The sequence below is a fragment of the Petromyzon marinus genome, chromosome 53 (genome assembly GCF_048934315.1).
Source record: "Petromyzon marinus isolate PM22_M1 ecotype Great Lakes invasive population chromosome 53, UKy_Petmar_22M1.pri1.0, whole genome shotgun sequence".
NCBI classification, from domain to species: Eukaryota; Metazoa; Chordata; class Hyperoartia; order Petromyzontiformes; family Petromyzontidae; genus Petromyzon; species Petromyzon marinus.
Genome location: NC_133719.1, coordinates 10,896,691 through 10,920,707, shown reverse-complemented (window position 1 = coordinate 10,920,707; position 24,017 = coordinate 10,896,691). Strand labels below are relative to the sequence as shown.

The 24,017-nt window shown below is 50.2% G+C and overlaps 1 protein-coding gene across 7 annotated transcripts in view; it reads right to left on the bottom strand.

Annotated features, from left to right (window-relative positions):
- Positions 1-22,305, bottom strand: part of LOC116953985 (RNA-binding protein 25-like) — a 33,650-nt gene extending 11,345 nt beyond the window's left edge. The window contains exons 1-8 of one of the 7 annotated variants that reach the window (XM_032974346.2): positions 21,755-22,305; positions 18,652-18,775; positions 11,832-12,047; positions 7,811-7,854; positions 5,848-6,189; positions 2,845-2,902; positions 1,733-1,923; positions 390-773 (exon numbers count right to left, since the gene is read on the bottom strand). In XM_032974346.2, coding sequence (XP_032830237.1) covers positions 390-773; positions 1,733-1,923; positions 2,845-2,902; positions 5,848-6,189; positions 7,811-7,854; positions 11,832-12,009 — 1,197 coding nt within the window. In that variant the 5' untranslated portion in view covers positions 12,010-12,047; positions 18,652-18,775; positions 21,755-22,305. The other 6 variants (XM_076052019.1, XM_032974344.2, XM_032974347.2 and 3 more) reach the window with 6 other exon arrangements.
- Between the last annotated feature and the right edge of the window lie 1,712 nt (positions 22,306-24,017).

The window sequence follows — 24,017 nt, the reverse complement described above, 5'->3', positions numbered from 1 at the left end:
ACACAACCGAAATAATTGCTTTCCCTGCCACATTTGTCACGCTCAAGCCGACTGCTGTCACTTGCAAAGATCACTATACTACCACTCCCCAACGCAAGCACACAAAGACAAAGATCCCCCCCACCCCACGTGCAGCCTTAACAGAGTTTTGGGGCAAGTGCCGTTAGCGAGCAGCACCTATGAAGGCCGGCACGGCACACGAGGGGGTGGGTGACGAGCACTACCCCCGACCGCCTTTGTCTCCCCAGTGGCGATGTTTATGCACACAGCGCACGCACACGCAACGCACGCACACACACAGCACGCGCACACGCAGCACACAGGCACGCACGGTACGCACACACGCAGCACACACGCACGCACGGTACGCACACACGCACGGCACGCACCCCGTCCTTGCGCTCCTTGCGCCGGCGACGCTGGAAGTTGTCGGCGCCGCCCGACTCTCCCGACAGCTGGCTCTCGTGCTCGCGGATGACGGCGCGGATCTCCTGCTGCGTCGCTTCGTCCACGCGACGCGTCGCCTCGTCCAGGTCAACGCCGTCGCTCTCCTCCGTCGCCGCCGCTTTCTCTTCCTGCTGCTGCCGCTCCTTCACCTGCTTCTTGTCCTGCTCATCCTGCTGCTGCTGCTGCCGCTCCTTGTCCTGCGGCTGCTGTTCCCCCGGCTGTTTCTCCTCGCCCGCCGCCTTCTTTTCCTGCTCGTGGGCTTGGTTGGACGCCGGCTGCGTCTTCTCGTCGTTGCTGCTGTTGGTGGTGCTGCTGCTTTTCTCCGCCTGTGGCCGGACGGGGAAGGTGGAGGAGCGCAACGGGAGGATCAAGAGAGGAGAAAGGCGAGGAGAGGGCCGTTACGTAAAAAAAACATCAAAGGCCGCGTCTCTCAACTTGCATGGCGCCGCTCCCGAGTACGTGCTCACCCTTGAAGGGAACGGGCGACTCAAGACGTGCACAGATTTCTAACGAAACTCTTTTTATTTTACCAGGTAGGGCCCACTGAGCTATGAAGCTCTTTTTCAGAAGCGACCTGGCCACAGGGGATAGCTCAACGAAGTGGATTATCATCATCACGTGGAAATGTATAGCAGCAGCCAAATTCTCGAAACACGTGATGCTCACACGACCACGGGGAGAGATACACGCAAACTCCAAATATACAGGCACCAGGGTCGGGATCAAAATCCACGACCTCATGTATACCAGGCGAGGTAGTTATCTCGCCATCGACAAGCAGAAAGGCAACCACGTGATGAGCCAGTGCCAACAAATGCCCAAGCTCTGCGGTCCTCTACATATGAATGTTTCTTCTTTGGTTCTTTCGGTAAAGTCACGTAGAATGAGAATGAAATAATAAATTAATAAAATAAAATAACGAAACGTCGTGAGAATTTTATTGTTATTTTATTTGATTAATTTATTATTTTATTCTCATTCTACGTGACTTTACCGAAAGACCCAAAGAAGATGAATCCTTGCAGTCACGAAAGCTTTAAATCGAAATTTATGAATGTTATCGACCAATTACATATTCGAGGGAACCAGAACACATGGAGAAAAACCCACGCGTGCAAGGGGGAAACACTCAATCCGATACAGACGGAACAGGTGGAGCCCCACATTGCCCGCTGTGCTGCCTCCTCCTGGCAGAGCCAGGGTACAGAAACTTCCCCGAAGTAAACGGGGAACATTGGTGCGATCCACCAACCCTGGCTGCATTACACAGGCTACGTGCGCTTACGGCGGTGGTAGCAGCGGCGGCAGCGGCGGCGGCAGTGGACGCCTGCTGCTGGGCCTTCCACGCATCCAGCAGGGCCTTGGTCTTGGCGTCGACCTTCACCAGCAGGTGCCGGTCCCCCAGCTCCAGGTCGTGCAGGAGCCTCAGGGCGCGAAGCGAGGAGCCCGGCTCACGGTACTCGCAGAAGCCGAACGCTGCGTGACACCGCGCGGACACCCCGGCACACAGCTCAGCGCCGGCACACCGCTCAGCACCGCTCAGCACCGCTCAGCACCGCTCAGCACCGCTCAGCACCGCGAGATCCAGTCACGCCACACCACTCAACGCCCCCGGCGCTCTCGTCCCACCGTACCCGTGCGGTCCAGTCACACCACGCAGCTCCGTTTCCACTCATCACCCCCTCGCTCTGACCCTCCAGTCAAACGGTTAGCGGCGTTAATATACCGGGACTGCCACGGCTCTGCTGCTAGTTTCTATTGCCGATGCCCTCCCCTTCAAGCTGCTCCCATTGCCAGAGGCTCTGTTTGTCAAATTAGAAGCTTCACAAATGAGAAGGAAGCCCCCCTCCCCCATTCCAACCCCCTCAATGTGATCGCCATCGTGCCATCTGCATCATGTCATGAAAAAAAAAGGGAATCCCTCCGTCTCGGCACGGCAAAAAATATCTGGGAGGCCGCAACGATGACCTTAACGCAGCTTAACATGAAGGCTTCCGGGTCCAATATTATATATAATTGTGAATGCTGTGGGTTTACTCTCCAAAACGTTTTGTTTACACATTGGGGAGTACATTTTGCTTACGTGACAAACCTTACTAATTGGCTCTGTCGGGTGTTGGCGGGTTTAATGACACGTTTATATTTACGCGATGTAACCCCAAAGGAAAACGTCTCATTATGAATGACCTTACTGTGAACGATGCATTGTCCGCAAATTGCCCTGCGCATCACCACCGCCTGCGAGTGGGTGGGTGGGTATTAAAGTCCAAAGTACACTGCTCACGCCCCCCACCCCCCACACTTCACGCCCCCACCCCCCACGCCCCCATGACAAGTGCCGTACCACCACGGCCCCAACCCGGCCACCACCGCGGCTCGCAGATCGGATCATCTCACCTTGGAGTTTCCCCGACGGTCCCTGGACCCGTTTCCAGTTGAGCACCGTGCCACATTTCTGCACAAGTCGACGATGACAACCACAGGGCATGGCGGGTGTTTGGGAGGCAGAAAGGGAGAGAGGACAGCCGCTGTGTTACCTTGAAGATTAGAAGATGTTATCTTAAGCTGTTATCTTAAATAACAACAATAAAGCCCGTTTACCATCACGTCAAAGACAATATTGAACTTCTTTCGTAGGCAACCGTGCAAATCGGGAGGATACTCGCAATACGTGTACCGTGTTCTGCGGGTTACAGTGAGGGAAAAAAGTATTTGACCCTCTGCTGATTTTGTACGTTTGCCTACTGACAAATAAATGATCAGTCTATAATTTTAATGGTAGGTTTATTTGAACAGTGAGAGACAGAATAACTAAAAAAATCCAGAAAAACGCATGTCTAAAATGTTATAAATTGATTTGCATTTCCATGAGGGAAATAAGTATTTGACCCCCTCTCAATTAGAAAGATTTCTGGCTCCCAGGTGTCTTTTATACAGGTAACGAGCTGAGATTAGGAGCACACTCTTAAAGGGAGTGCTCCTAATCTCAGCTTGTTACCTGTATAAAAGACACGTGTCCACAGAAGCAATCAATCAATCAGATTCCAAACTCTCCACCATGGCCAAGACCAAAGAGCTCTCCAAGGATGTCAGGGACAAGATTGAAGACCTACACAAGGCTGGAATGGGCTACAAGATCATTGACAAGCAGCTTGGTGAGAAGGTGACAACAGTTGGTGCGATTATTCGCAAATGGAAGAAACACAAAAGAACTGTCAATCTCCCTCGGCCTGGGGCTCCATGCAAGATCTCACCTCGTGGAGTTACAATGATCATGAGAACGGTGAGGAATCAGCCCAGAACTAATCGGGAGGATCTTGCAAATGATCTCAAGGCACCTGGGACCAATGTCACCAAGAAAACAATTGGTAACACACTACGCCGTGAAGGACTGAAATCCTGCAGCGCCCGCAAGGTCCCCCTGCTTTTAAAGCACATATACATGCCCGTCTGAAGTTTGCCAATGAACATCTGAATGATTCAGAGGACAACTGGGTGAAAGTGTTGTGGTCAGATGAGGTCGAAATGGAGCTCTTTGGCATCAACTCACCTCGCCGTGTTTGGAGTAGGAGGAATGCTGCCTATGACCCCAAGAACACCATCCCCACCGTCAAACATGGAGGTGGAAACATTATGCTTTGAGGGTGTTTTTCTGGTAAGGGGACAGGACAACTTCACCGCATCAAAGGGACGATGGACGGGGCCATGTACCGTCAAATCTTGGGTGAGAACCTCCTTCCCTCAGCCAGGGCATTGAAAATGGGTCGGGGATGGGTATTCCAGCATGACAATGACCCAAAAAATACGGCCAAGGCAACAAAGGAGTGGCTCAAGAAGAAGCACATTAAGGTCCTAGAGTGGACTAGCCAGTCTCCAGACCTTAATCCCATAGAAAATCTGTGGAGGGAGCTGAAGGTTCGAGTTGCCAAACGTCAGCCTCGAAACCTTAATGACTTGGAGAAGATCTGCAAAGAGGAGTGGGACAAAATCCCTCCTGAGATGTGTGCAAACCTGGTAGCCAACTACAAGAAACGTCTGACCTCTGTTGATTGCCAACAAGGGTTTTGCCACCAAGTACTAAGTCATGTTTTGCAGAGGGGTCAAATACTTATTTCCCTCATAAAAATGCAAATCAATTTATAACATTTTTGACATGCGCTTTTCTGGATTTTTTTTGTTGTTATTCTGTCTCTCACTGTTTAAATAAACCTACCATTAAAATTATAGACTGATCATTTCTTTGTCAGTGGGCAAACGTACAAAATCAGCAGGGGATCAAATACTTTTTTTCCCTCACTGTATAAGACTCTCCATAAAGTAAGAGGCACCGCAAAAGTTTGTGTCCGGGCGAGTTATACAGATCTGATCACACACCGCAACAAGGACAAAGATCCCCCCCGTATGGAACTTCAACAGACTTTTAGGGCAAGTGACAAAAATGAGCGATGTGGAAGTGTTAATTTTGAGCACACAAGGAGGTGGTGTGCTCAGCAGCACCCCCTCGGGGAGCACGGAAGTTGGAACACAGTATAGCACGCTGCACCGCACTCTGCTAACCGCACCGCATAGCCGTGTAGTGGCCTCCAAACACCTGTCGCATGCATGGCATTTAAACCAATCCAAAGCACTTGCTAGGCTCAAGCCTGCTTCGAGCAAGCTTCTGAGACCCGACCAGTTCGGACTGTGGGTGGACTGGTCACAGGGATGGCATTGTGCACGCCAGGGGGCGTGGCCCGGGCTGGGTTCGCAAGTGGGGGGCGGTTTCCTTCTCGGCGTGGCTGCACCGGCTACGCGCCGTCGCGTTGCCTTAAACAACACCACCACGAACACCGAAACGAAAGCGATTGGACGAGGTCTCCCCCACGAGTGGACCAACTAAACATTGCCCCGTAGCAAAGCACCGTCCAGCCCTGCGATCCTTTAACAGAGGCGCAGAGCCAAAATTACACGATCCCGCTCCTGAAGGCAAGCAGACCTCCACAGAGGCATTCAGCGATTGAAAGTATTTCTAAACGCAAGGACGGAACATGCATTTCGATTATTTTGCTGTTAGAAATGTCCACGTGATGGGCCACTTTGTCGAGCTTTCATTTGTGGCCAGGTTGCTTCTGAAAAGTAAGTGAATATAAGCTCAGTGGGGAATGACCTGGTAAAATTTGTATTTTTAAAAAAGTGTTTATCTTTCTTATACTTTGCACTCCGACCGTGTTTTTGTACTATTTGTTGTTGTAACGTTCTGACCCCTGTGCCCCAACTGGACATCTGCGCAAAAAGAGCTTTACAGCTCATCGGATTTCTCCTCCGGTCGAAACAAAGACCCTCATTCTGAGAACGGCTCGCCGGCTCGCCGGCTATCCCACCAAGGCGGCAGCCAATGGCGCAAGCGGGCGGGCAACTTACCGCGAGCAACAGCCCGATGAGATACTCCGACGCGCGGTCGGGGATGTTCCCCACGAACACGGTCGTGGGGGGCGGCGCCGGCTCGTCCGCCTTCCGGGGGGCGGACGACGACGACGACGACGACGACGGCGCCGGCGCCGGCGGCGGCGGCGGCGGCGCCGGCGAGGATGCGGGCGGCCGGACGGGGGGAGCCGCCGCGGCGGACATCGCGGGCGGCCCCGCCCCGGGCGGAGGCGGCGGCGGCCCCGGGGATGGCAGCAGTGCTGGAGGCTTGCCCATCATGGGCGGCAGCGCCATGCGACGGGGCAGGAACACCTGGTGCCGGAGGGAGGGCACAGTCCACTGTCCACGCAGCAATGCGGAAGCAAATGTCAATCCCACTGCTGGACACGGGGCGATCCACCACCCCCCTCCACAAACAAAACAAAGATCCACCGTGTAGCCTAGACAGACTGTCGGAGGCAAGTGCGGTTAGCGAGCAACTATGAAGGCCATAACGGCATGCGAGGGGGTGTGTGGCCACCAACACGCCCAGCCGCCTTTGTCTCCCTAATAACAATGCTTTTACGCAACGTACCAGGTACTCATTTGAGGCTCAGTCGACCTAGGGGAGGCCCGGGACCCGTTTAGATAATCAACGCTTGTGTTGGCCATGAGCAGGAATCGAATTCGGGTCGCCGGGTTGGTCGTACAGCTTAGCGCTAACCGCGAGCCAGCCGGTGCGGGTGTGGCCAAAGGCGGAGGGGGATAAACACGAGGGAGCGTAAGAAGCGCGGCACAACTGTGGATTTTGCCGCACGGCGCTTGTCTTGCTCATGATGGTCACCCGTTGAGACACGCGATGCAGGCTCTACCCCCCGCGTAAGCTTCCGGGATGTCGCGAGATCGGTTTGTGCATTGACAGCGAAAGGCCATGTCCGGGGGGGTCACACCTCTTAGCCGCAAAAACGCAAATACAGGAAACACGCCAGGTGCACTATTGGTGTGTCCACTAACACCCACACACACACACTACACGCACCGTATTGTACGCATGTACACGTAACACACGTGTTACATGTAACACAACTGGCTTCATCAGGCGACAGCTAGTTGAAATTACTGGCAAAACAAAACACTCCAATGTTGTGCGTTTACTCTCCAACACACCGGTGTGCTGTACCAGTAACGAATGGCTATGTTTTCTTTACGTGACAAACTTTACTAATTGGCTGTGTCGGGTGGTGGCGGGTTTAACGACACATTTACATATCTAAACGATCTAACCCAACAAAAGAGTAAAAACCTATACTATGGATGTTGCAGTCGCTTCTCTTCAACTCCCCCACGTTTGTACCATTGCACGGTGCCCCGAGGCCATTGCCATGAAAATAAAAGACAAGCCTCATATTGCGGGTTGCACAGACAACTCTTGATTACCCAGGGTCATGGGGGAGGAGAGGAGGGCATGGCCAGCATAGAACAAAATAAATTATAAAACACACCTAAGTCAGGCTATGAGATTAATTATTGTTTACTTTTGTAAAATTGTGGGGGTGAAAATACATCAAGTCTCGTCTGTTTGCATTGCTTCTTAAAGTGCTGGGTTTGTGTGTTTAGTTTGTTACCCCCCCTCCTCCCCTGCACCCCCCCCCCCATTAGCAAGGCTGGCTTTTATATTGGTGGTGTCTGTGTTGGTGTCTTCACCATCAGCCATGGTCTATCCACAAACACAGTACACAGTACAAAGTACACTACAAAGTACTGTTTGTGTGCGTGAATGAGAGCGCTGGGCCCCCAAACACACATGTTCATCCACACAAGCCAGATAAGTCCACCAAGATATGATCGAGAAATCTTCAAATGTAGATTCAAATCTAGATATGATCAAGTGTCTAGTGTATTATTAGTTGTAAAACTTTTAGAAGTTGATGATTGATGGTGGCGATGATGTGATAATCGTGATTATAGCGATGATGCTCACCGGTCTGGGAAGCATGCCCATCGGAACAGGAATCATCGGGGTACCTGGAAAACAAACACACACACGGGACACGCAAACACATGAGCACAGCGGTAATTCCCCCGATGTGCCATGAAGCGCATAGACTCAACATGTGACAACACAACAACATTACACAATGGATCGTACGACACGTGCCGGCTGCAGACACCAAACGGCATTGGCGACGTACACGCCAAGTGACGTCACAAGATGTCGCGAGATGTGACGCAACGATACTCGACGTGCCAATACTCGACGTGCCGATACTCAACAAGGGCGTGACGATACTCGACGTGACGATACGATACTTGGCATGATGGTACTCGACGCGACGATACTCAATGTAACGACAGGCACAGCAGCAGTTATACGAGTTGCACGGCGCTTTAACACAGAGCATTAGCATTTCATGACGCATCACGTGGCATCGAACAACACGCGTGTCAACGAAACGAACATATGAATCGGGGGGCCGGGGACGATGCATCGCGTGCTACGTGGCACATGACATATGGCAAACGGCGCTTGAACACACGGGGCGGCAGTAGTAGTAGCGCACCACGTGTCACATGGCACTGTCAACAAAACGCGGGTCACCGACCGGGCTGGGTCGTAATGCTGCGCGAGGGGAGGGGAGAGGGGTGTGTGTGTCCGTACAATGAGCGCTTAGTGTTTTGTTGACGTTTGTTTGGCGTTAGTCTGAGGGAGGCGGGGCGCGCTAGTGCCCGCTGAGCGACGTCCGAAGCCTGCCAAGTTGCTCCCTGCGCCGCCGTCGATGCTGTGAGCTACTCGTGGCCCGCACGCCGGGAGCCCCCCAGTCTACGTCTGTCACGCGACTCATGCGTGCACGCGCGTCTGTGTGTGTAAGGGGGACCGCGGTAGTGTAGCCATTAGCCTGCTGCGCTACGAACCTGACGAACCGAGTTTGATTTCCGCTCACGGCCAACACCAATGACGATTATCTGAACCGGTCCTGGACCTCCCCTAGGTCGACTCGGCCTCAAATGAGTACCTTGTGGTGTGTAAACATCGCCACTGGGGAGACAAAGGTGGCCAGGCGTGGTGTTGGCCACCCACCCCCTCGTGCGCCGTTCTGGCCTTTATAGGTGCTGGCTGACAGCACTTGCCACAACAGTCTGTTAAGGCTATACGGGGGATCTTTGTCTTTGTATGCGTGTGTGTGTATAGCGGGGAGTGGTAACGTAGCGGTTAGCGCGCTGCACTTCGAACCCAGAGAACCGAGTTCAATTCCCGCTCACGGCCAACACCGGTGATGGTAATTTGAACTGTTCGTGGGCCTCCTCTAGGTCGACTCGGTCTCAATTAAGTACCTGGTGCGTTGTGTAAACATCGCTACTGGGGCGACAAAGGCGGCCGGGCGTGGTGTTGGCCACCCACCCCCTTCGTGTGCCGTGCCGGCCTTCACAGGTGCTACTCGCTAACAGCACTTGCCCCAACAGTCTGTTCATGTAGGGCACGTAACGATGCGTCGACTCGTAACAATTCACCTGGTTAGATCGTGCGAGCGCAATGCCAACCGGAGCTATGCACCGCCAAAGGACCAGACCAGAATACTGGGACCATACAAAGCATTGCAATAAACGAGTTGGGGGACCACTAGGCCGTCGTAGCTCGTTCGTTTTGAGAGTAGCAGACAGATTCTAGAGCCTACATGGGGCGTCCCTTCAAGAGAGTCCCAGCGAAGCAGCTTCCGCCACCTGGTGCTGTGCGGGCAGCCGGTTCCAGGCTGCCGCCGCTGTCTGCGCCACCGTGACCAGATGTCAGCTACCTCGCCTGGCAGACAGGAGGTCGTGGGTTCAATTCCGACAGCTGCGGTATATTTGGAGTCAGCGTGTCTCTCTCTTCTCTGTGGCGGCGTGGATTTTTCTCCGGGGTCCTCCGTTTTTTTTCCCCTCCGCATTTACAATCGTGCGTTTAAGAGCGTTTGGCCACTGTTATAAATTTCCACACGATGACAAGCCAATTCGTTGGGCTGTCATTTGTGATGGTCAGGTCGCATGTGAAAAAAAGAGCTACATAACTCGGTTGGGACCTTACCTGCTAAAATAAAAATAGTTTTAAATAGCTTAGTAAAACGCAATCGCTTCCCTCCCGTCCACGGTCCTGAACTTTCCCCACCAGCATCGTCTACCGCGGCAGCTCCTCCGCTTCTCTCACCTCGTGTGTCGAACTTGAGGCAAGCGGTCAGTTGCCCGGATCGACCTTGGTCGATATTATTAGCGATTTTTGAAGGCGCGGATTCAAGTCTCCGCGCGTTCTCCTCTGTTCAAGGGACAAATGTTCCTCAAGAACCGTGCTCTTGCCAAGAGCCGGCGATGCTTGTTTTTCAACATATAGAAATAGCAGTTTGCTAAAAATCTAAATTGACGGGGCGCATTTGTCCAGGTGACAAGTGGACTTGTTTGGCTGTGTCGGGTGGTGGTGGGGGGTGCATAGCTCTAGTTGACATGATAACAACACGATCGAGCGTCCAACTGAAAATCGAGCAACTTCCTCAAATCGGATTGATTCTTACGCCACCGTGATACACTGCACCGCGCTGTCACCAACCCCCAAATGAGCAGCGTGGCGAAGTATGGTCAAACAACCAAAGCATGTAAACGAAAGGGTGTTCCAATTGGACGGCACACCATATATAAACCTAAATAGGGGTAACGATACGGTCACATGGTATAACAAAAGTCCTCGATTAACGCGGTAGATGCGTTCCTGAAAAAAATGCTGCGTCAAGCGGAAAACTATGTCTCCATAAGTAATGTCACGATAAAGTTCGGTGAGACACGACGGACTACTACGCGCACGCGTAGCAACTTGAGGGTACGCCGTCGACTGCTCAGAAACCATGTTACAACGGTGCAAGTTTTGCATTATAATGGCATGCCTTTTGCGTTAGAATGGTGCGTGGTCCACGTTATAACAGTGTGCGGCCCACGTTATAACAGTGTGTGTTCTACGTTATAACGGTGTGCGTTCTACGTTATAACGGTGTGCGTTCTACGTTATAACGGTGTGCGTTCTACATTATAACGGTGTGCGTTCTACATTATAACGGTGTGTGTTCTGCGTTATAACGGTGTGTTCTGCGTTATAACGGTGTGCGTTCTGCGTTATAACGGTGTGTGTTCTGCGTTATAACGGTGTGCGTTCTGCGTTATAACGGTGTGTTCTGCGTTATAACGGTGTGCGTTCTGCGTTATAACGGTGTGCGGTCCGCGTTATAACGGTGCGTGTTCTACGTTATAACGGTGTTTGTTCTACGTTATAACGGTGTGTGTTTTACGTTATAACGGTGTGTGCTCTACGTTATAACGGTGTGCGGTCCACGATATAGTGGTGTGTGTTCTACGTTATAACGGTGTTTGTTCTACGTTATAACGGTGTGCGTTCTGCGTTATAACGGTGTGCGTTCTACGTTATAACGGTGTGCGTTCTACATTATAACGGTGTGCGTTCTGCGTTATAACGGTGTGTTCTACGTTATAACGGTGTGTGTTCTGCGTTATAACGGTGTGCGTTCTACGTTATAACGGTGTGCGGTCCACGATATAGTGGTGTGTGTTCTACGTTATAACGGTGTGTTATATGTTAGCGGTATGCATTCTGCGTTATAACGGTGTGCGTTCTGCGTTATAACGGTGTGCGGTCCACGATATAGTGGTGTGTGTTCTACGTTATAACGGTGTGTGTTCTACGTTATAACAGTGTGCGTTATATGTTAACGGTGTGCATTCTGTGTTATAACGCCGCGCCTTCCGCGTTGCGCCAAAAGCGCTCCCCGAATATAAGAACCGCGTTACAGCGAAAACAGCGTTTGAGCGCGAACAACGCCGCCGCCGCCGCCGCCACTGCACGATAAGCGATCACTTTTCCGTACGTTCACTTTAGCCATGCTCACTGCAGGTGAATGTCTCGTCGCGAAAAATCATGTTGCGCGGAAATCCGATCGAACGGGGGGGCCCCGGGGCTCGCGGTCGGTTACCTGGGGGCGGAATTCCCGGAGGAGGATACCCCGCGTAGTGGGGGGGCGGCAGTCCCGGGGGCAGGGGAGGTGGCAGCCCCCTCGCCATACCTGGGGGAAGCGGGGGCATCCCCGGGGGCATGGGGATGGGGGGCATGACGGGCATGGGGTGGCGCGCCAGGCGAGGTGGGAACGACATCTTCTCGACAGTTTTGCGCTGGTCACGCCGGACAGAGCCTGCAATGGGCGGTAGAAACAGAGGCACACGCACACACACACACGAGTCATGGTCCATGTTCAGCTTCGTAGTCATCATCATCACGATCCATGGGCAGATCACCAGTAGATCCCCACTGCGCATTTCGTTATTTGTTTCCATTTTCCTCTTGTCTACGGTGGCAATATTCCGACACGCCCGTCAAGCTTTGAGAGAAAGACTTTAAAAGTCACGGACGGCCAGGCGCTCCGTTATAGCGGCGCTACTGTGGAGTCTCCTCAACGACGTGCGTTGCGCACAAACGCATATGTGACGCATGACACACGTGTGGCAGTGCTGTCACGGTGACGTTACCGCAGCACGACAACGGCGCTCAATCGTGAGAATCCACTTGAAATTATTTTCTCGTTGAAGAAGCTTCCAGCCCGTGTGTTAAGCAGCCCGAGATAAACGTGTGAAAAATGAGAATAGGTGGTTACCATTTCTGGCAATGAAACAGGTGTTAAAGAGGTTCAAACTCCAAATAGATACTTTTTTGCCAATATCATACTTTGATACTGGCAAAAAGGTTCCAGAGAGATAACCGCTCAAGCCGAGATGTAAATTCTCTGATACTTGCATTGTCTTTGTACTGTTCGCATTTTGTCGTTCTCTGGTGTGCCACTGTTTGTGACACCAAGGCCATGAAGAAGGCTGCTGGTTCTGGTGTAGGCCAATCAGTTTCAAAGGCAATGCATACATTACCAGAGAATGTTTATAGCTTTGCATGTTCACCACAAGTTCGTGTGATCAACGCAGACTTGATTCCTTGCAAAAATGTATATATTTGGTGTTGAAACATCTAAACACAACACCTGTTGTATTGCCAGAAAGGGTAAAAAAAAATAGTTTTCTTTTTCAAAATTTGATTCTGCCAAAAAAGTCCCATCGAGATGCATGTCTTGGCAGACGTGTAAACATCTGTCAACTCAATAACTGCAACGATTAATCAACCGTGATTACTGTGCTCAAGATGAACACCTCAATACGCCCATGTGCAAAGAAAATGAATTGTTGTGTGCAACTTGCGTGCAAATTATATATGAACATTAACTTTGAGTTGAAAGCCAAGCAGAAGTCTTGATTTTGATTATTAACTAAGCTTTAAACTCATGTACAACAGAGACACAGTCATACAGCTGAGAGCGTTATCTGCTAAGAGATAAGAGATATGGGAGGTGGAGTCGTGTGGGCACGGTGGCGGATCGCGCAACTGTACTACAAAACCCGGTGACCCAAGTTCCATTTCAGGCCACGGTCAACATCAGTGGCAAGTGATATTTTAACCAGGCCTGGGACTACTCCTCCGCCCACCCAAGACCAACACACACTGACCAGCTAAGCAAGTATGGTCAAACAACAATTGTGGCTATGACGGCTTGCGCAGGGCCCTTCTTTCACCCGGCAGTAGATTTATAAAATGCCACAACTCATATGTAAACCACTTTAAAAAAGAAACACAAATACATCTGTGTCATGAGGACGTCTCTTCATTTCATCTGAAATTGCTGCCGCTGACCGGTGGCTTGTATGTACGTACGTCAAGCTACTTTCGCACCGTACGTCGCCAACCGCGCTCACCGGTGGTGCGTGGCCTGCACCTGCAGGAAGGCCTATTGGCCACAGAGGGCACATCTCCCCATTTGACATAGGAGTCAGACCCCCTTTGGGTCAATAGAATCGAGATCCAAGGGGGACCTTAGGGAGGGCCTAAGGAGCAGCCTCGGAAAAGACCAAATTGGGGGGGGCTCAGTGGGGAGAACATCTTTTGCAATAAAAATTCCCCAGGGCCACCGAATAACTCTTCCGGCAGCCCTGCTGCTCTCTCACTCTCGCCGCACACGCAGCGCGGTTTGTTTGCTGTGAGTACGAAACGCTCATGTGGCAAGGTGGGGGACGGGGGGGGGGGTGTCGGGCGGGGGGGCTGCCCCCGGAGATAAAAGTGCCACGACCAAACTCGTGGAATGCGGAGCAGGATGCACAATGGCACGCCGGCGCAAAACGTGGGACCCGGTCACGCTACGACGCCGTCCATCGACGCGTCGATTCGTGTCAATTCAAATCATCGATTGCTTGCGCTGACATTGCATGCATCGAAATTGCGCTCGCGAGAAATCGATTATTATTTATTTGAATTTGTTGTTGCGGGGGGGGGGCAGGGTAGCATTTGCGCGGTGGGGTTAGCGCGTTGCGCTCCGAACCCAGCGACCTCGGTTCAACTCCCGGCCGTGGCTGCTAACATCAGCGCGGTGAGCGATGCCCGCACCGGTCCCCCTCTCTACCGACCCGACACAACCAGAGTGGCGGTGCCGGCATACACCCTACACGCCGGTTTCGATTACACCCAATGAGACCAAATCGCTGGAGATTGCTCGTCATAGGTGACCACCGTGCATGCTAGCTTGTCAGGCAGCTGTGGGGCGTGCTATGTTGTGGGAAACTAAATGACAGCTAAACCCATTGCTGTGCTGCACATCTATGCTTTCCGCAATCGTGAATCCGCATGGGCCAGCTTCGTAGCGTAGGTGTTATAGGCTCAACCCAGATGAGCTTCCAAAATCTGATTAGATGAGTTGCATTCCGGGTGATATGGGATCAAAGGCCGTTAACCACGAGCGGAACAATCAATAAAGACTGAAAACCGACATTCCCGTCAGAACCACGTCGAACTGCCCTGCTTACAGGAATTTATTATTTTTTTCTCCGTGAACTCGCTCCATGCGGCGTCGCTGTAGTTGAGCGAAAGCACAAACACACCGGGGCGCAAGTCTGCGACCCCAGCGCTTCGGAGGCAAGAGTTGGTGGATCACACAGATTTGTGAAAGTTCCGAACCAAAACCCCCTGCTGAGCTGCCAACTGGTCAAGAGGTGGCAGTGCAGCCAGTGGGCTCGTGAACCCATCTGTGCGGACCTAGGCATCACAGTCAGAACCAAAACCAACAACAGCAGCATCCATAATACAGCTTTTTTTTGTTATACTGTATTGCGTAAATATATAAATGTGTCATTAAACCAGCCACCACCCGACACAGCCAATTAGAAAGGTTTGTCACGTAAACAGAACATTCCAATTCGTTACGAGTACAGCACACCGGTGTGTTGGAGAGCCTGTATTATGGATGATATTGGTTACGAAAGCCTACGTGTTAAAGCAACATCCAGATAGGCAGGTTTACATCACCTATAGAACAAGCGCCAATTACCAAATCACCTACAACTGCCCAATCTCATCAGATTTTAGAAGCTCAGCAGCAGGGTTATGAGCGTGGACACCGCTTGGTTGGGCGACGACGCATATTGTACGCTGGGTTGTCATCGACCGCTGAAGGGGCTGCGTGGTGGGCAGCAGAGGGCAGCAAAGCAAAGTCCGTTCTTGGACAAACGTTCGGTCTTCGAAATTTAGCGTTAAGGCGACAAATTACGGACACTTTTAGAATTAACGAAAAATCGAATTTCCGCGCAAACGAAATTTCACGACGGCCACGCCACCAAACATGAGCAACCACCCGGGAGGGCTGCGTCATCTATCGGCGACAGCGTCACGGTGTCCCTGCAGTAGCGGCAGCAACGTTTCCTGTCATTCCAACGTGCAGCAGCAGCATCTTTTGGCGAGTTTCCCGAAAAGGTTAATTATTTTGGTTTAAAGTGAATAATTATTCAATCGTTTTAATATGCACGTTCATTATTATTATATTGTGAAAAGTGATACGGGTGTGTATTTTTAGGCGAGCAGAGTTGGAATGACCGACTGTCCGATACACAGCCCTATATTTTTGGTATTAAGTTAATGGGTAAGGCCATTCCGATCTACCAAATTTCGTTCTGTGTTTTTTTTGGAAGAACGCATCCCTTTCGTTGATCGAGGGATACCTGCACTGTGTGTTCCTCTGCTCCCACACCCACGCCATTCTAGCTACGTTCACCAACCCACACTGAGCAGCGTGGTGATGTACGGTCGTACAACCCCACGACCTGCAGGGCAGGGGGAAGTCTTCATCCAACATGTAGCAAACCAGAGGGGAAAATCATCAACCACAAATAGGCGCTACACACCTGTAACAATAACTACGACTACTAGGAAGATGCATCAGCAATACAGCAGAGATATCAACTACAACCACGTAGGTTAATCAACCACCTTGGTTGGTACAACATGAACAATGACCAGGTAGAATAAGAAACTACCCCCACCACCTTGGTTGGTACAACATGAACAATGACCAGGTAGAATAAGAAACTACCCCCACCACCTTGGTTGGTACAACATGAACAATGACCAGGTAGAATAATAAACTACCCCCAACACCTTGGTTGGTACAACATGAACAATGACCAAGTAGAATAAGAAACTACCCCCACCACCTTGGTTGGTACAACATGAACAATGACCAGGTAGAATAATAAACTACCCCCATCACCTGGTTGGTACAACATGAACAATTACCAGGTTGAATATTAAACCACCCCCACCACCTTGGTTGGTACAACATGAACAATGACCAGGTAGAATAATCAACCACCCTGGTTGTTACAACATGAACAATGACCAGGTAGAATAATCAACCACCCTGGTTGGTACAACATGAACAATTACCAGGTAAGATAATCAACCACCCTGGTTGGTACATGAACAATGACCAGGTAAGATAATCAACCACTCCAACCACCTTGGTTGGTACAATACAAACAATGACCACGGAGGATAATCAACTTCAACAAGTCTGGGCTAAGTATATAAGGAGCTTCAGCAATTCCCTCCCATCGTATCTCTTTCCTTTTGCCCAACCAGGGCATGTATTAAACCTTACCTACACGACACATTCCTGCCCTCCGTTTCTTTGCACGCTTGCAAATTCACGTTGCGTCGACGGAGCCATCGCGAACGCCGTTGTTGGTATGTGCGTGTCGACCTGGGGTGTTTTTTTTTGTTCCTTTCGATGTTTCCTCGTCGTGCCGTTCTTGCTGCTGGCCCCACTACTTGGTGTTTTGAGCGCCGTGCTCTAGCCGCCGTGGCAACACGAGGCATCAACGGTCCATCAACAACAATACATATGAAATCAGACAATCGGAAGTCGGTAGAGATATATATTCGAGTCCGCTTTGAAAACGGACACTGCCGACGAGACTGGCGTGATACGGAGGATTCTCGTCCAGCAGTGGAACTGACAAAGGGTTATGTTGCAGGTGGACTATACTTACTATGATATGAACGTAAAAGTCGCAACGATAAAAGGCGTGTTGGTTATAGGCCAAATGGCGAGTTTAAACCTAAACACACGAGTTTTGAGACTAGCACATACGACATACATACAAGGAGAATAAACCCATAAGCCACAGAGACTCAGAGATACAAGGAGAAATACACTCACGCACAAAAGGTATACCAAGAGATATATACATTAGAATACACACACTTGTAGATACATAGTGATATACTCGCAGAGATAGACTCCTGGAGATACACTGTATATAGACTCAGTGATAAATAGAAAGCCAGAGAGCCATAGAAGGCCATGAAACCCAAACTATGGTGCGCATATTAAACCCATAGATATAGAAACTCAGAGATACAAGGATACAGATACATAGATATATTAAGACATACTGTACATATACACGTAAAAATATACATAGACTCGTAGATACACAGAGACACACACTGGCAGAGATAGACTCCCAGAAATACACTCTCTGATCAAACGAAAACATTAGAGACATAACCACAGCAGTTGTGCGATTGTGGCCCAGCAATCTAAACTATGGGTTGCATAGTGAACCCATAGACACCGACCCAGAGATACCAGAAGACACTCAAGTACATAGGTAGACACAAACATATATACAAATAGATATACACAGACGTGTAGCTAGAGACATACTCCTAGAGATACAATGCACAGACTCAGCAAGAGAAAGCCAGAGAACCATCTAGGTACATTAGAAACGTGGCCATGCAACCCCAAGCTTATGAGGCGCACAGTGAACCCGCCACTGTACGGTCACTCAACGGAGGAGGCAAATCGTCCACACGACACCGATTCGTCTCTCTCGCCCTGCCGAAGCCTTCCTCTCGTACGTGGCGAGCAGCAGACCCCGACACCGAGACACACACACACAATAGCTCCTCTACCGTAGCGGCAGCCCGTGTCCCAGAACAGAATGTGTCCGAGTGTATCGTGAACGGCGAGCGTTCAACGCGCTGAGGCATTTCTCCATGGCCCGAGGCCTCTCTCGACGTGCCCAGGACCATCATCACCACCACCACCAACCACAACAAAAACCACAACCACCACGGGCACAGCAACAACAACCCGCGCTGGAAACGCAAAACGCAACACAAACCTTGTGTGTGTGTGCGTGCGCGTCTCGCTCGCTCGTCAGCGGGTGAGTCCGCACTCACATTCTACACGGGTTCAATGCGGGAACAGCAAGCGACGACGATAGTAAAAACAACAGTAAGTGATTAGTTAAAACTGTCAATGATTAAGGAGACGCCACCGCACACTCGCGGGTTCCGTGCAGGCTACGGCCGAGTCGAGGGCGCTGGGGGGGGGGGGGGCACCTCGCCGCCTTCACATTCCGTACCCCGCACGCGCAGCCGCGGCTCCCTCGGCGGCTTGCGAGTGGCCGCGCGGCGGTCACGCGGGAAGCCTCCTGGCCAATGGGCGTGCTCCGCGGAGGACGAGCTCGCTTATCCGGACTGCGGATTCTAAATGGGGGCGGGGGTGGTGGTGGGGGGGACGCGGCCTTGGTCAGGAGGGCCCCGAGCGGCGTCGCCGTCGCCTCCCCTCCTCCCGCGGGTCTCTTCCCCACCGCCCGCTCGCTCGCTCACTCCACGCGGGTTGTGTTGTCTCCACCGCCGCTGTTGTTGTTTGTGGTGGCGTGGAAATTGTAAGCAACGCGAGGCGCCGACTCCTTCCGCCTCCTGAGGCACCAGGCCCCTGCACGTAGTCACGTGGTGCGGCCGTCGCGTCACGTGCTCAACGACAGCCAGAGGCTGTCGTTGAGCACGTGGTGCGCGTCTGCACCACGTGGTGGCAGTGGAGGAGGAAGATGTGGCTACGTGGTGGTTCATGGTGAATGTTGCAGTAGTGGTGCTGGTAGATGTCTAGCAGTAGTGGTGCTGGTGGATGTGGCTACGTGGTCGATGTTTGGTGGTGGATGTGTAGTGGTGCTGGTGGATGTGGCTACGTGGTCGATGTTTGGTGGTGGATGTGTAGTGGTGCTGGTGGATGTGGCTACGTGGTCGATGTTTGGTGGTGGATGTCTAGCAGTAGTGGTGCTGGTGGATGTGGCTACGTGGTAGTGATAGATGTTTGGTGGTGGCTGTCTCATCAGGCAATCGCCCTCCAACAACACCGGAGGGCGGAGGAGCAACGCTCACAACCAGTGGAGCGCCGGGCGGCTAAAATACAAAAGTTGGCACAGTAGGGGGCACAGGTGGTGCATCTACCGGTCATGTCAGTCAGCCAACCCATGGCACCTGGGTCTGTCCCAAGACCTCCTGTGAGCGAGCTTTCGACACTTGACGTGGCCTCAAAGTTGTGGCGTATAACGGGTATTGCGTGGCGGATATATATGGTGAGGTTGAGGGGAGATCGTAGCGCTACTCAGGATGATTGTGGTGTGTAGGCAGGAGTGTATATAGTTAGATTAGTGTGTGCAAGGGGCTGGTAACCACATTAAACGAAACTTTTACTTTACCAGGTAAGGTCCACTGTGGAGCTATACAGCTCTTACTCTTAAGTTAAAATTTATAAAGCTGTTTTTCAGAAGCGACCTGGCGATCACAAATGATAGCCCAATAAAGTGGCTGGTGGAAATGTATAGCAGCGAAATACTCTAAACGCATTAGGATTATAAATGTGGAGGGAAAAACCGGCGGACCCGGAGAAAAATCCACGCAACCACGGGCAGAGATACATGCAAACTTCAAATATACAGGCGTCGGGGTCGGGATCGAACCCACGACCTCCTGTATACCCAGCAAAGTAGTTAACATCTAGCCACTGCGGCGTCCCCACTTAGCACAGATTAGATGTTTTGTTAATTAGGTGATTCTTTTTTTCAATGCACACACTTTTATTAGTACTCAAAATTATAAAGTAAATTATTTTGACCCCAGAATTGATCAAATTTTATTTTCTGAAGAAAAGTGGGTGGCTTGCAAAAAAAAATAAACGTTTCGAAAGAAAACCACCCACTTTTATTCAGCACCTCAAATTTGAATAATTCTGGAATCTAAAAATGTTTTTTTTTTCTAATTTTGAATGCAAATAAAAATGTGTGCATTGAAAAACTATTTTCACCTAATTATTTTTTTACCATGAAAACTTTTAACTATTTGATTTAACAAGTTAAGGCCCATATTCTTAGTTTTTTCGGTAAAGTCACGTTGAAGAGAAACAACATGATGACCGTTTGAGTTATGGTCGAAACGTCGTGAGAATTTTTTTTATTGTTTTATATATATTTTGTTGTTTCTCTTCAACGTGACTTTACCGAAAAAACTAAGAATATGAATTACTGCAGTCACGAAAGCTTTAAATCAAAATTTAAGTTAAGGCCCACTTGAGCTGTATAGCTCTTTTTCAGAAGCGACCTGGCCACAAATGATAGCCCTATGAAATTTATAGCAGCCAAATACTCGAAGCACATGTTTCTAAATGTGGATAAACCGGAGGACGCGGAGAAAAATCCACGCGACCACGGGGAGAACATGCAAACTCCCAAATATACAGCAGGTGGCAGGGTTGGGTTAGGATAGAAACCACAACCTTCTATAATACACCAGGCGAGATAACACCGCGAGATGTTAACTTTTAAGAACAGCATCACTATAACACTCTACGCCGAATGAACACATGATCCGGAATTGGAATGCGCTCGATCTGGTCGGACCTCGAAAGCCAAGCAGATCTGAGCTTGCAAAGTGCCTGGATAGGTGTCCACCATGCACAAACAGGTTGTCATTGGGCTGCGGGACTATGTTGCGTTTTATACCGAGTTGTACTGTACGTCTATGCTGCCCACCTTTACCAATCCGCACTGACCAGCCGGGGTAAAGTATGGTCAAACGCCTCCACAACCAGCACGGCGTGGGGAGCCCCTCATCCAGCGGTGGATTAACAATGTCTCGATGTCCCTACGGGCATTGTGCTGCGCTCATCCCCACCAGTGGAAATTCCACATTCCCATGGCAGGCACCAGCTTTAACAACCACTTACGACTTCGCACAAAGTGGTAACTATTTTATGACCATGTAGAGATGACAATGATGGCTTGTCTATGTCAGCCCTTAACCTTACAATAAATTAAAGCATATGCATTGCTAGGCAACAGTCTACGCAATACAAGGTTTTGTTAGCATGCAGCACGGCTGCAACAATTAAAATAACGATCATGCCGATTGCAAAATATAACAAGAAACGTAATACGCGATTAATTGTTGTATTTGCGATTAAGAACTGTACTGTATGGAATACGGCAAGATACAAGGAAACGGAAATGCTATAATGCGCACACGTGTACAGCAGCGCATATCGCGACACCGTGTTCAACGCATACAGATTTAGCACAATTAATTTAAAGCATTTATATTAACAATCGTAATGAGAAACATTTTGCCAAGTAAAATAGCGATAACATTACGGCATTTAAATAAAAAAAGCATGATCACGATGCTCACCTGCTCGCTCAACTGGAGCATAACCACGTTTTGCTCAGCAAACGATAACACTGTTCATTAAGATTATAACTATGTAGTTATTTTAACAACAGCAAGAGTAGCAGCAATTGTTATTGCAATTGTTAGCCTCGCGCTAAAAGGGAACCACAGCGGCCGCTCCTGCGCCATGACGAGCGGCGACTCTAAGCGCACCTCTCATTGGTCAAACGCTCCCCAACAACAGCCGCTCTGATTGGACGAGACGTTTCCTCTTCGGAGCTGGGCACCTCCATTCGTGATTTGACATGGGGGTTAGAATATCTGAGTATTAATTACAGACATTTTATATTATTTGTTTATTTCGATAAAGCCACGTAGATAAAGAGAAAAAACATTAAGTGATAATAAACAATAAAAAACACTAACGGAGACTGTAACTTGGTTCTTCATCGGAGTGAGTGTACTGGCAGTCTATAGTGTAGACTTATTCTTGGTTCCTTCAGTAATTTAAATATAATAAAAATTAAATGAAAACAAAAACCACGACGTTTCGATCGCAACACAAGCGGTCGTCATCAGGAAAAGGGGGGTTCACCTCTAAATGCAAACTGTTTATAAAGGTTTAGAGATGGGCGTAGCCCAAGCGTGTCAGCAGCATGGGCGGGGCAGCTTATGTTAATGTATCCCAAGTGTGTCAGCAGCATGGGCGGGGCAGCTAATGTTAATGTAGCCCAAGTGTGTCGGCAGCATGGGCGGGGCAGCTTATGTTAATGTAGCCCAAGTGTGTCGGCAGCATGGGCGGGGCAGCTAATGTTAATGTAGCCCAGGTGTGTCTGCAGCATGGGCGGGGCAGCTTATGTTAATGTAGGAGAAAGCAATGCCAACGCAGTGAGTCGACAACCAATCAAAGGTCCGCCAGGCAATCATTTGCACCTTGCTCCACATAACCACACACTGTTGACGGTGGAGGTTGACAAGAAAACACAAATCAAGTCCTGACCCAGTGGTTGATGACATCTTTCCAATAATTTCTGAGTTTAAAAACCATCCACTCGGTTGAAATTGTGTTTGTATATAGGATGGCTTCATGAACGAATCATTGTTGATAGTAGGCCTGCAAGGTACCATCGTCTTAGAGAAATCAATTTCGTGTGAACCAGCCGCATTCAAACAATGATGAGCCACGGCAGAAATATTGGTCCTACCGTGTTTCAAATCTGCCTTATGCTCACGAATACGGTCCGAGACATGTCGCTACGTTTCCCCAATGTAAATGCTGTCGCAGATACAGCTTAGTAGACGCCGGGATATTGCATGTCAGGAATCTTGTCCTTCACAGATGGGATTAGATCACGAATTGTATGTATTGCATTAAATCAGACCTGGATCTCGTTTTTTCATGATTTTGGAAATCTTTTTGGTTACCCCTACAGAAATTAAGTTTAAAAAAACACGAAGAGGCCAAGGATCGGCAGATCCTGGACCGGTTTTCTTAATTAAATCTTTATCACACAAGTCCATGTCGAAAATTTCAGCTCGTTCAGCTTCGTAGATTTGAAGATATTAACCGTCAAATGTTTGAAATAATATAAAGAGACAACAACAAAGCAAAGTTCTATTTAAAAAAATGTGTAAATAATTATAAAACCCACGGTACAAACATCGAATTAAGCTTGTGCCAGAAGCCCTAAGGGGGGCGGGGAGGGAGAACTGACATTTTCCGGCCAAACCCCAAGAGGTGGAGCTAGGAGACTCCACCCACCTCGGGGTTCCTGCAGAAATAAGAAACCACTGCAGACAAAGGTGGGAAGTCCAAACGGTCACTGCGGAGAGGCTGCCACTCCTATGGTCGGGGAATGGTTCGGTAACCACCTGTACACCTCTGTGGAATACAGGTACCCCTGGTGGACTGTTTCTGGCTCCAGTCACCCTGAGTGGTGGACAGTTATCCGCTCGGGGCAGGAAACTGCCAAACAACGGGGAGTGACTCTCCTGAACAAAATAACGACAGGCGTGTGGGAGCGTGGTGGTGAGTTGTGGGAAGCTTCGAGTCCCAGGCTATTGTGGTTTCGGCTCCCCATCAACAGGGAGCCAGTTGTGGTGATGGCTAACGCCCCCAACCGACCACTGGATTGCAAGTCCCTTGAGCCAACCGGTACACTGCGGAAGCAGCGTCCTTCATCGCCTCTGCAATGTGCAACAATCGGTGGGGTGGGGGGGGCAGTGCTGAACCAAACGGGTACAAGTCTGCATAGTTTCTCTCCCGTCAATTCGCCACACAGGG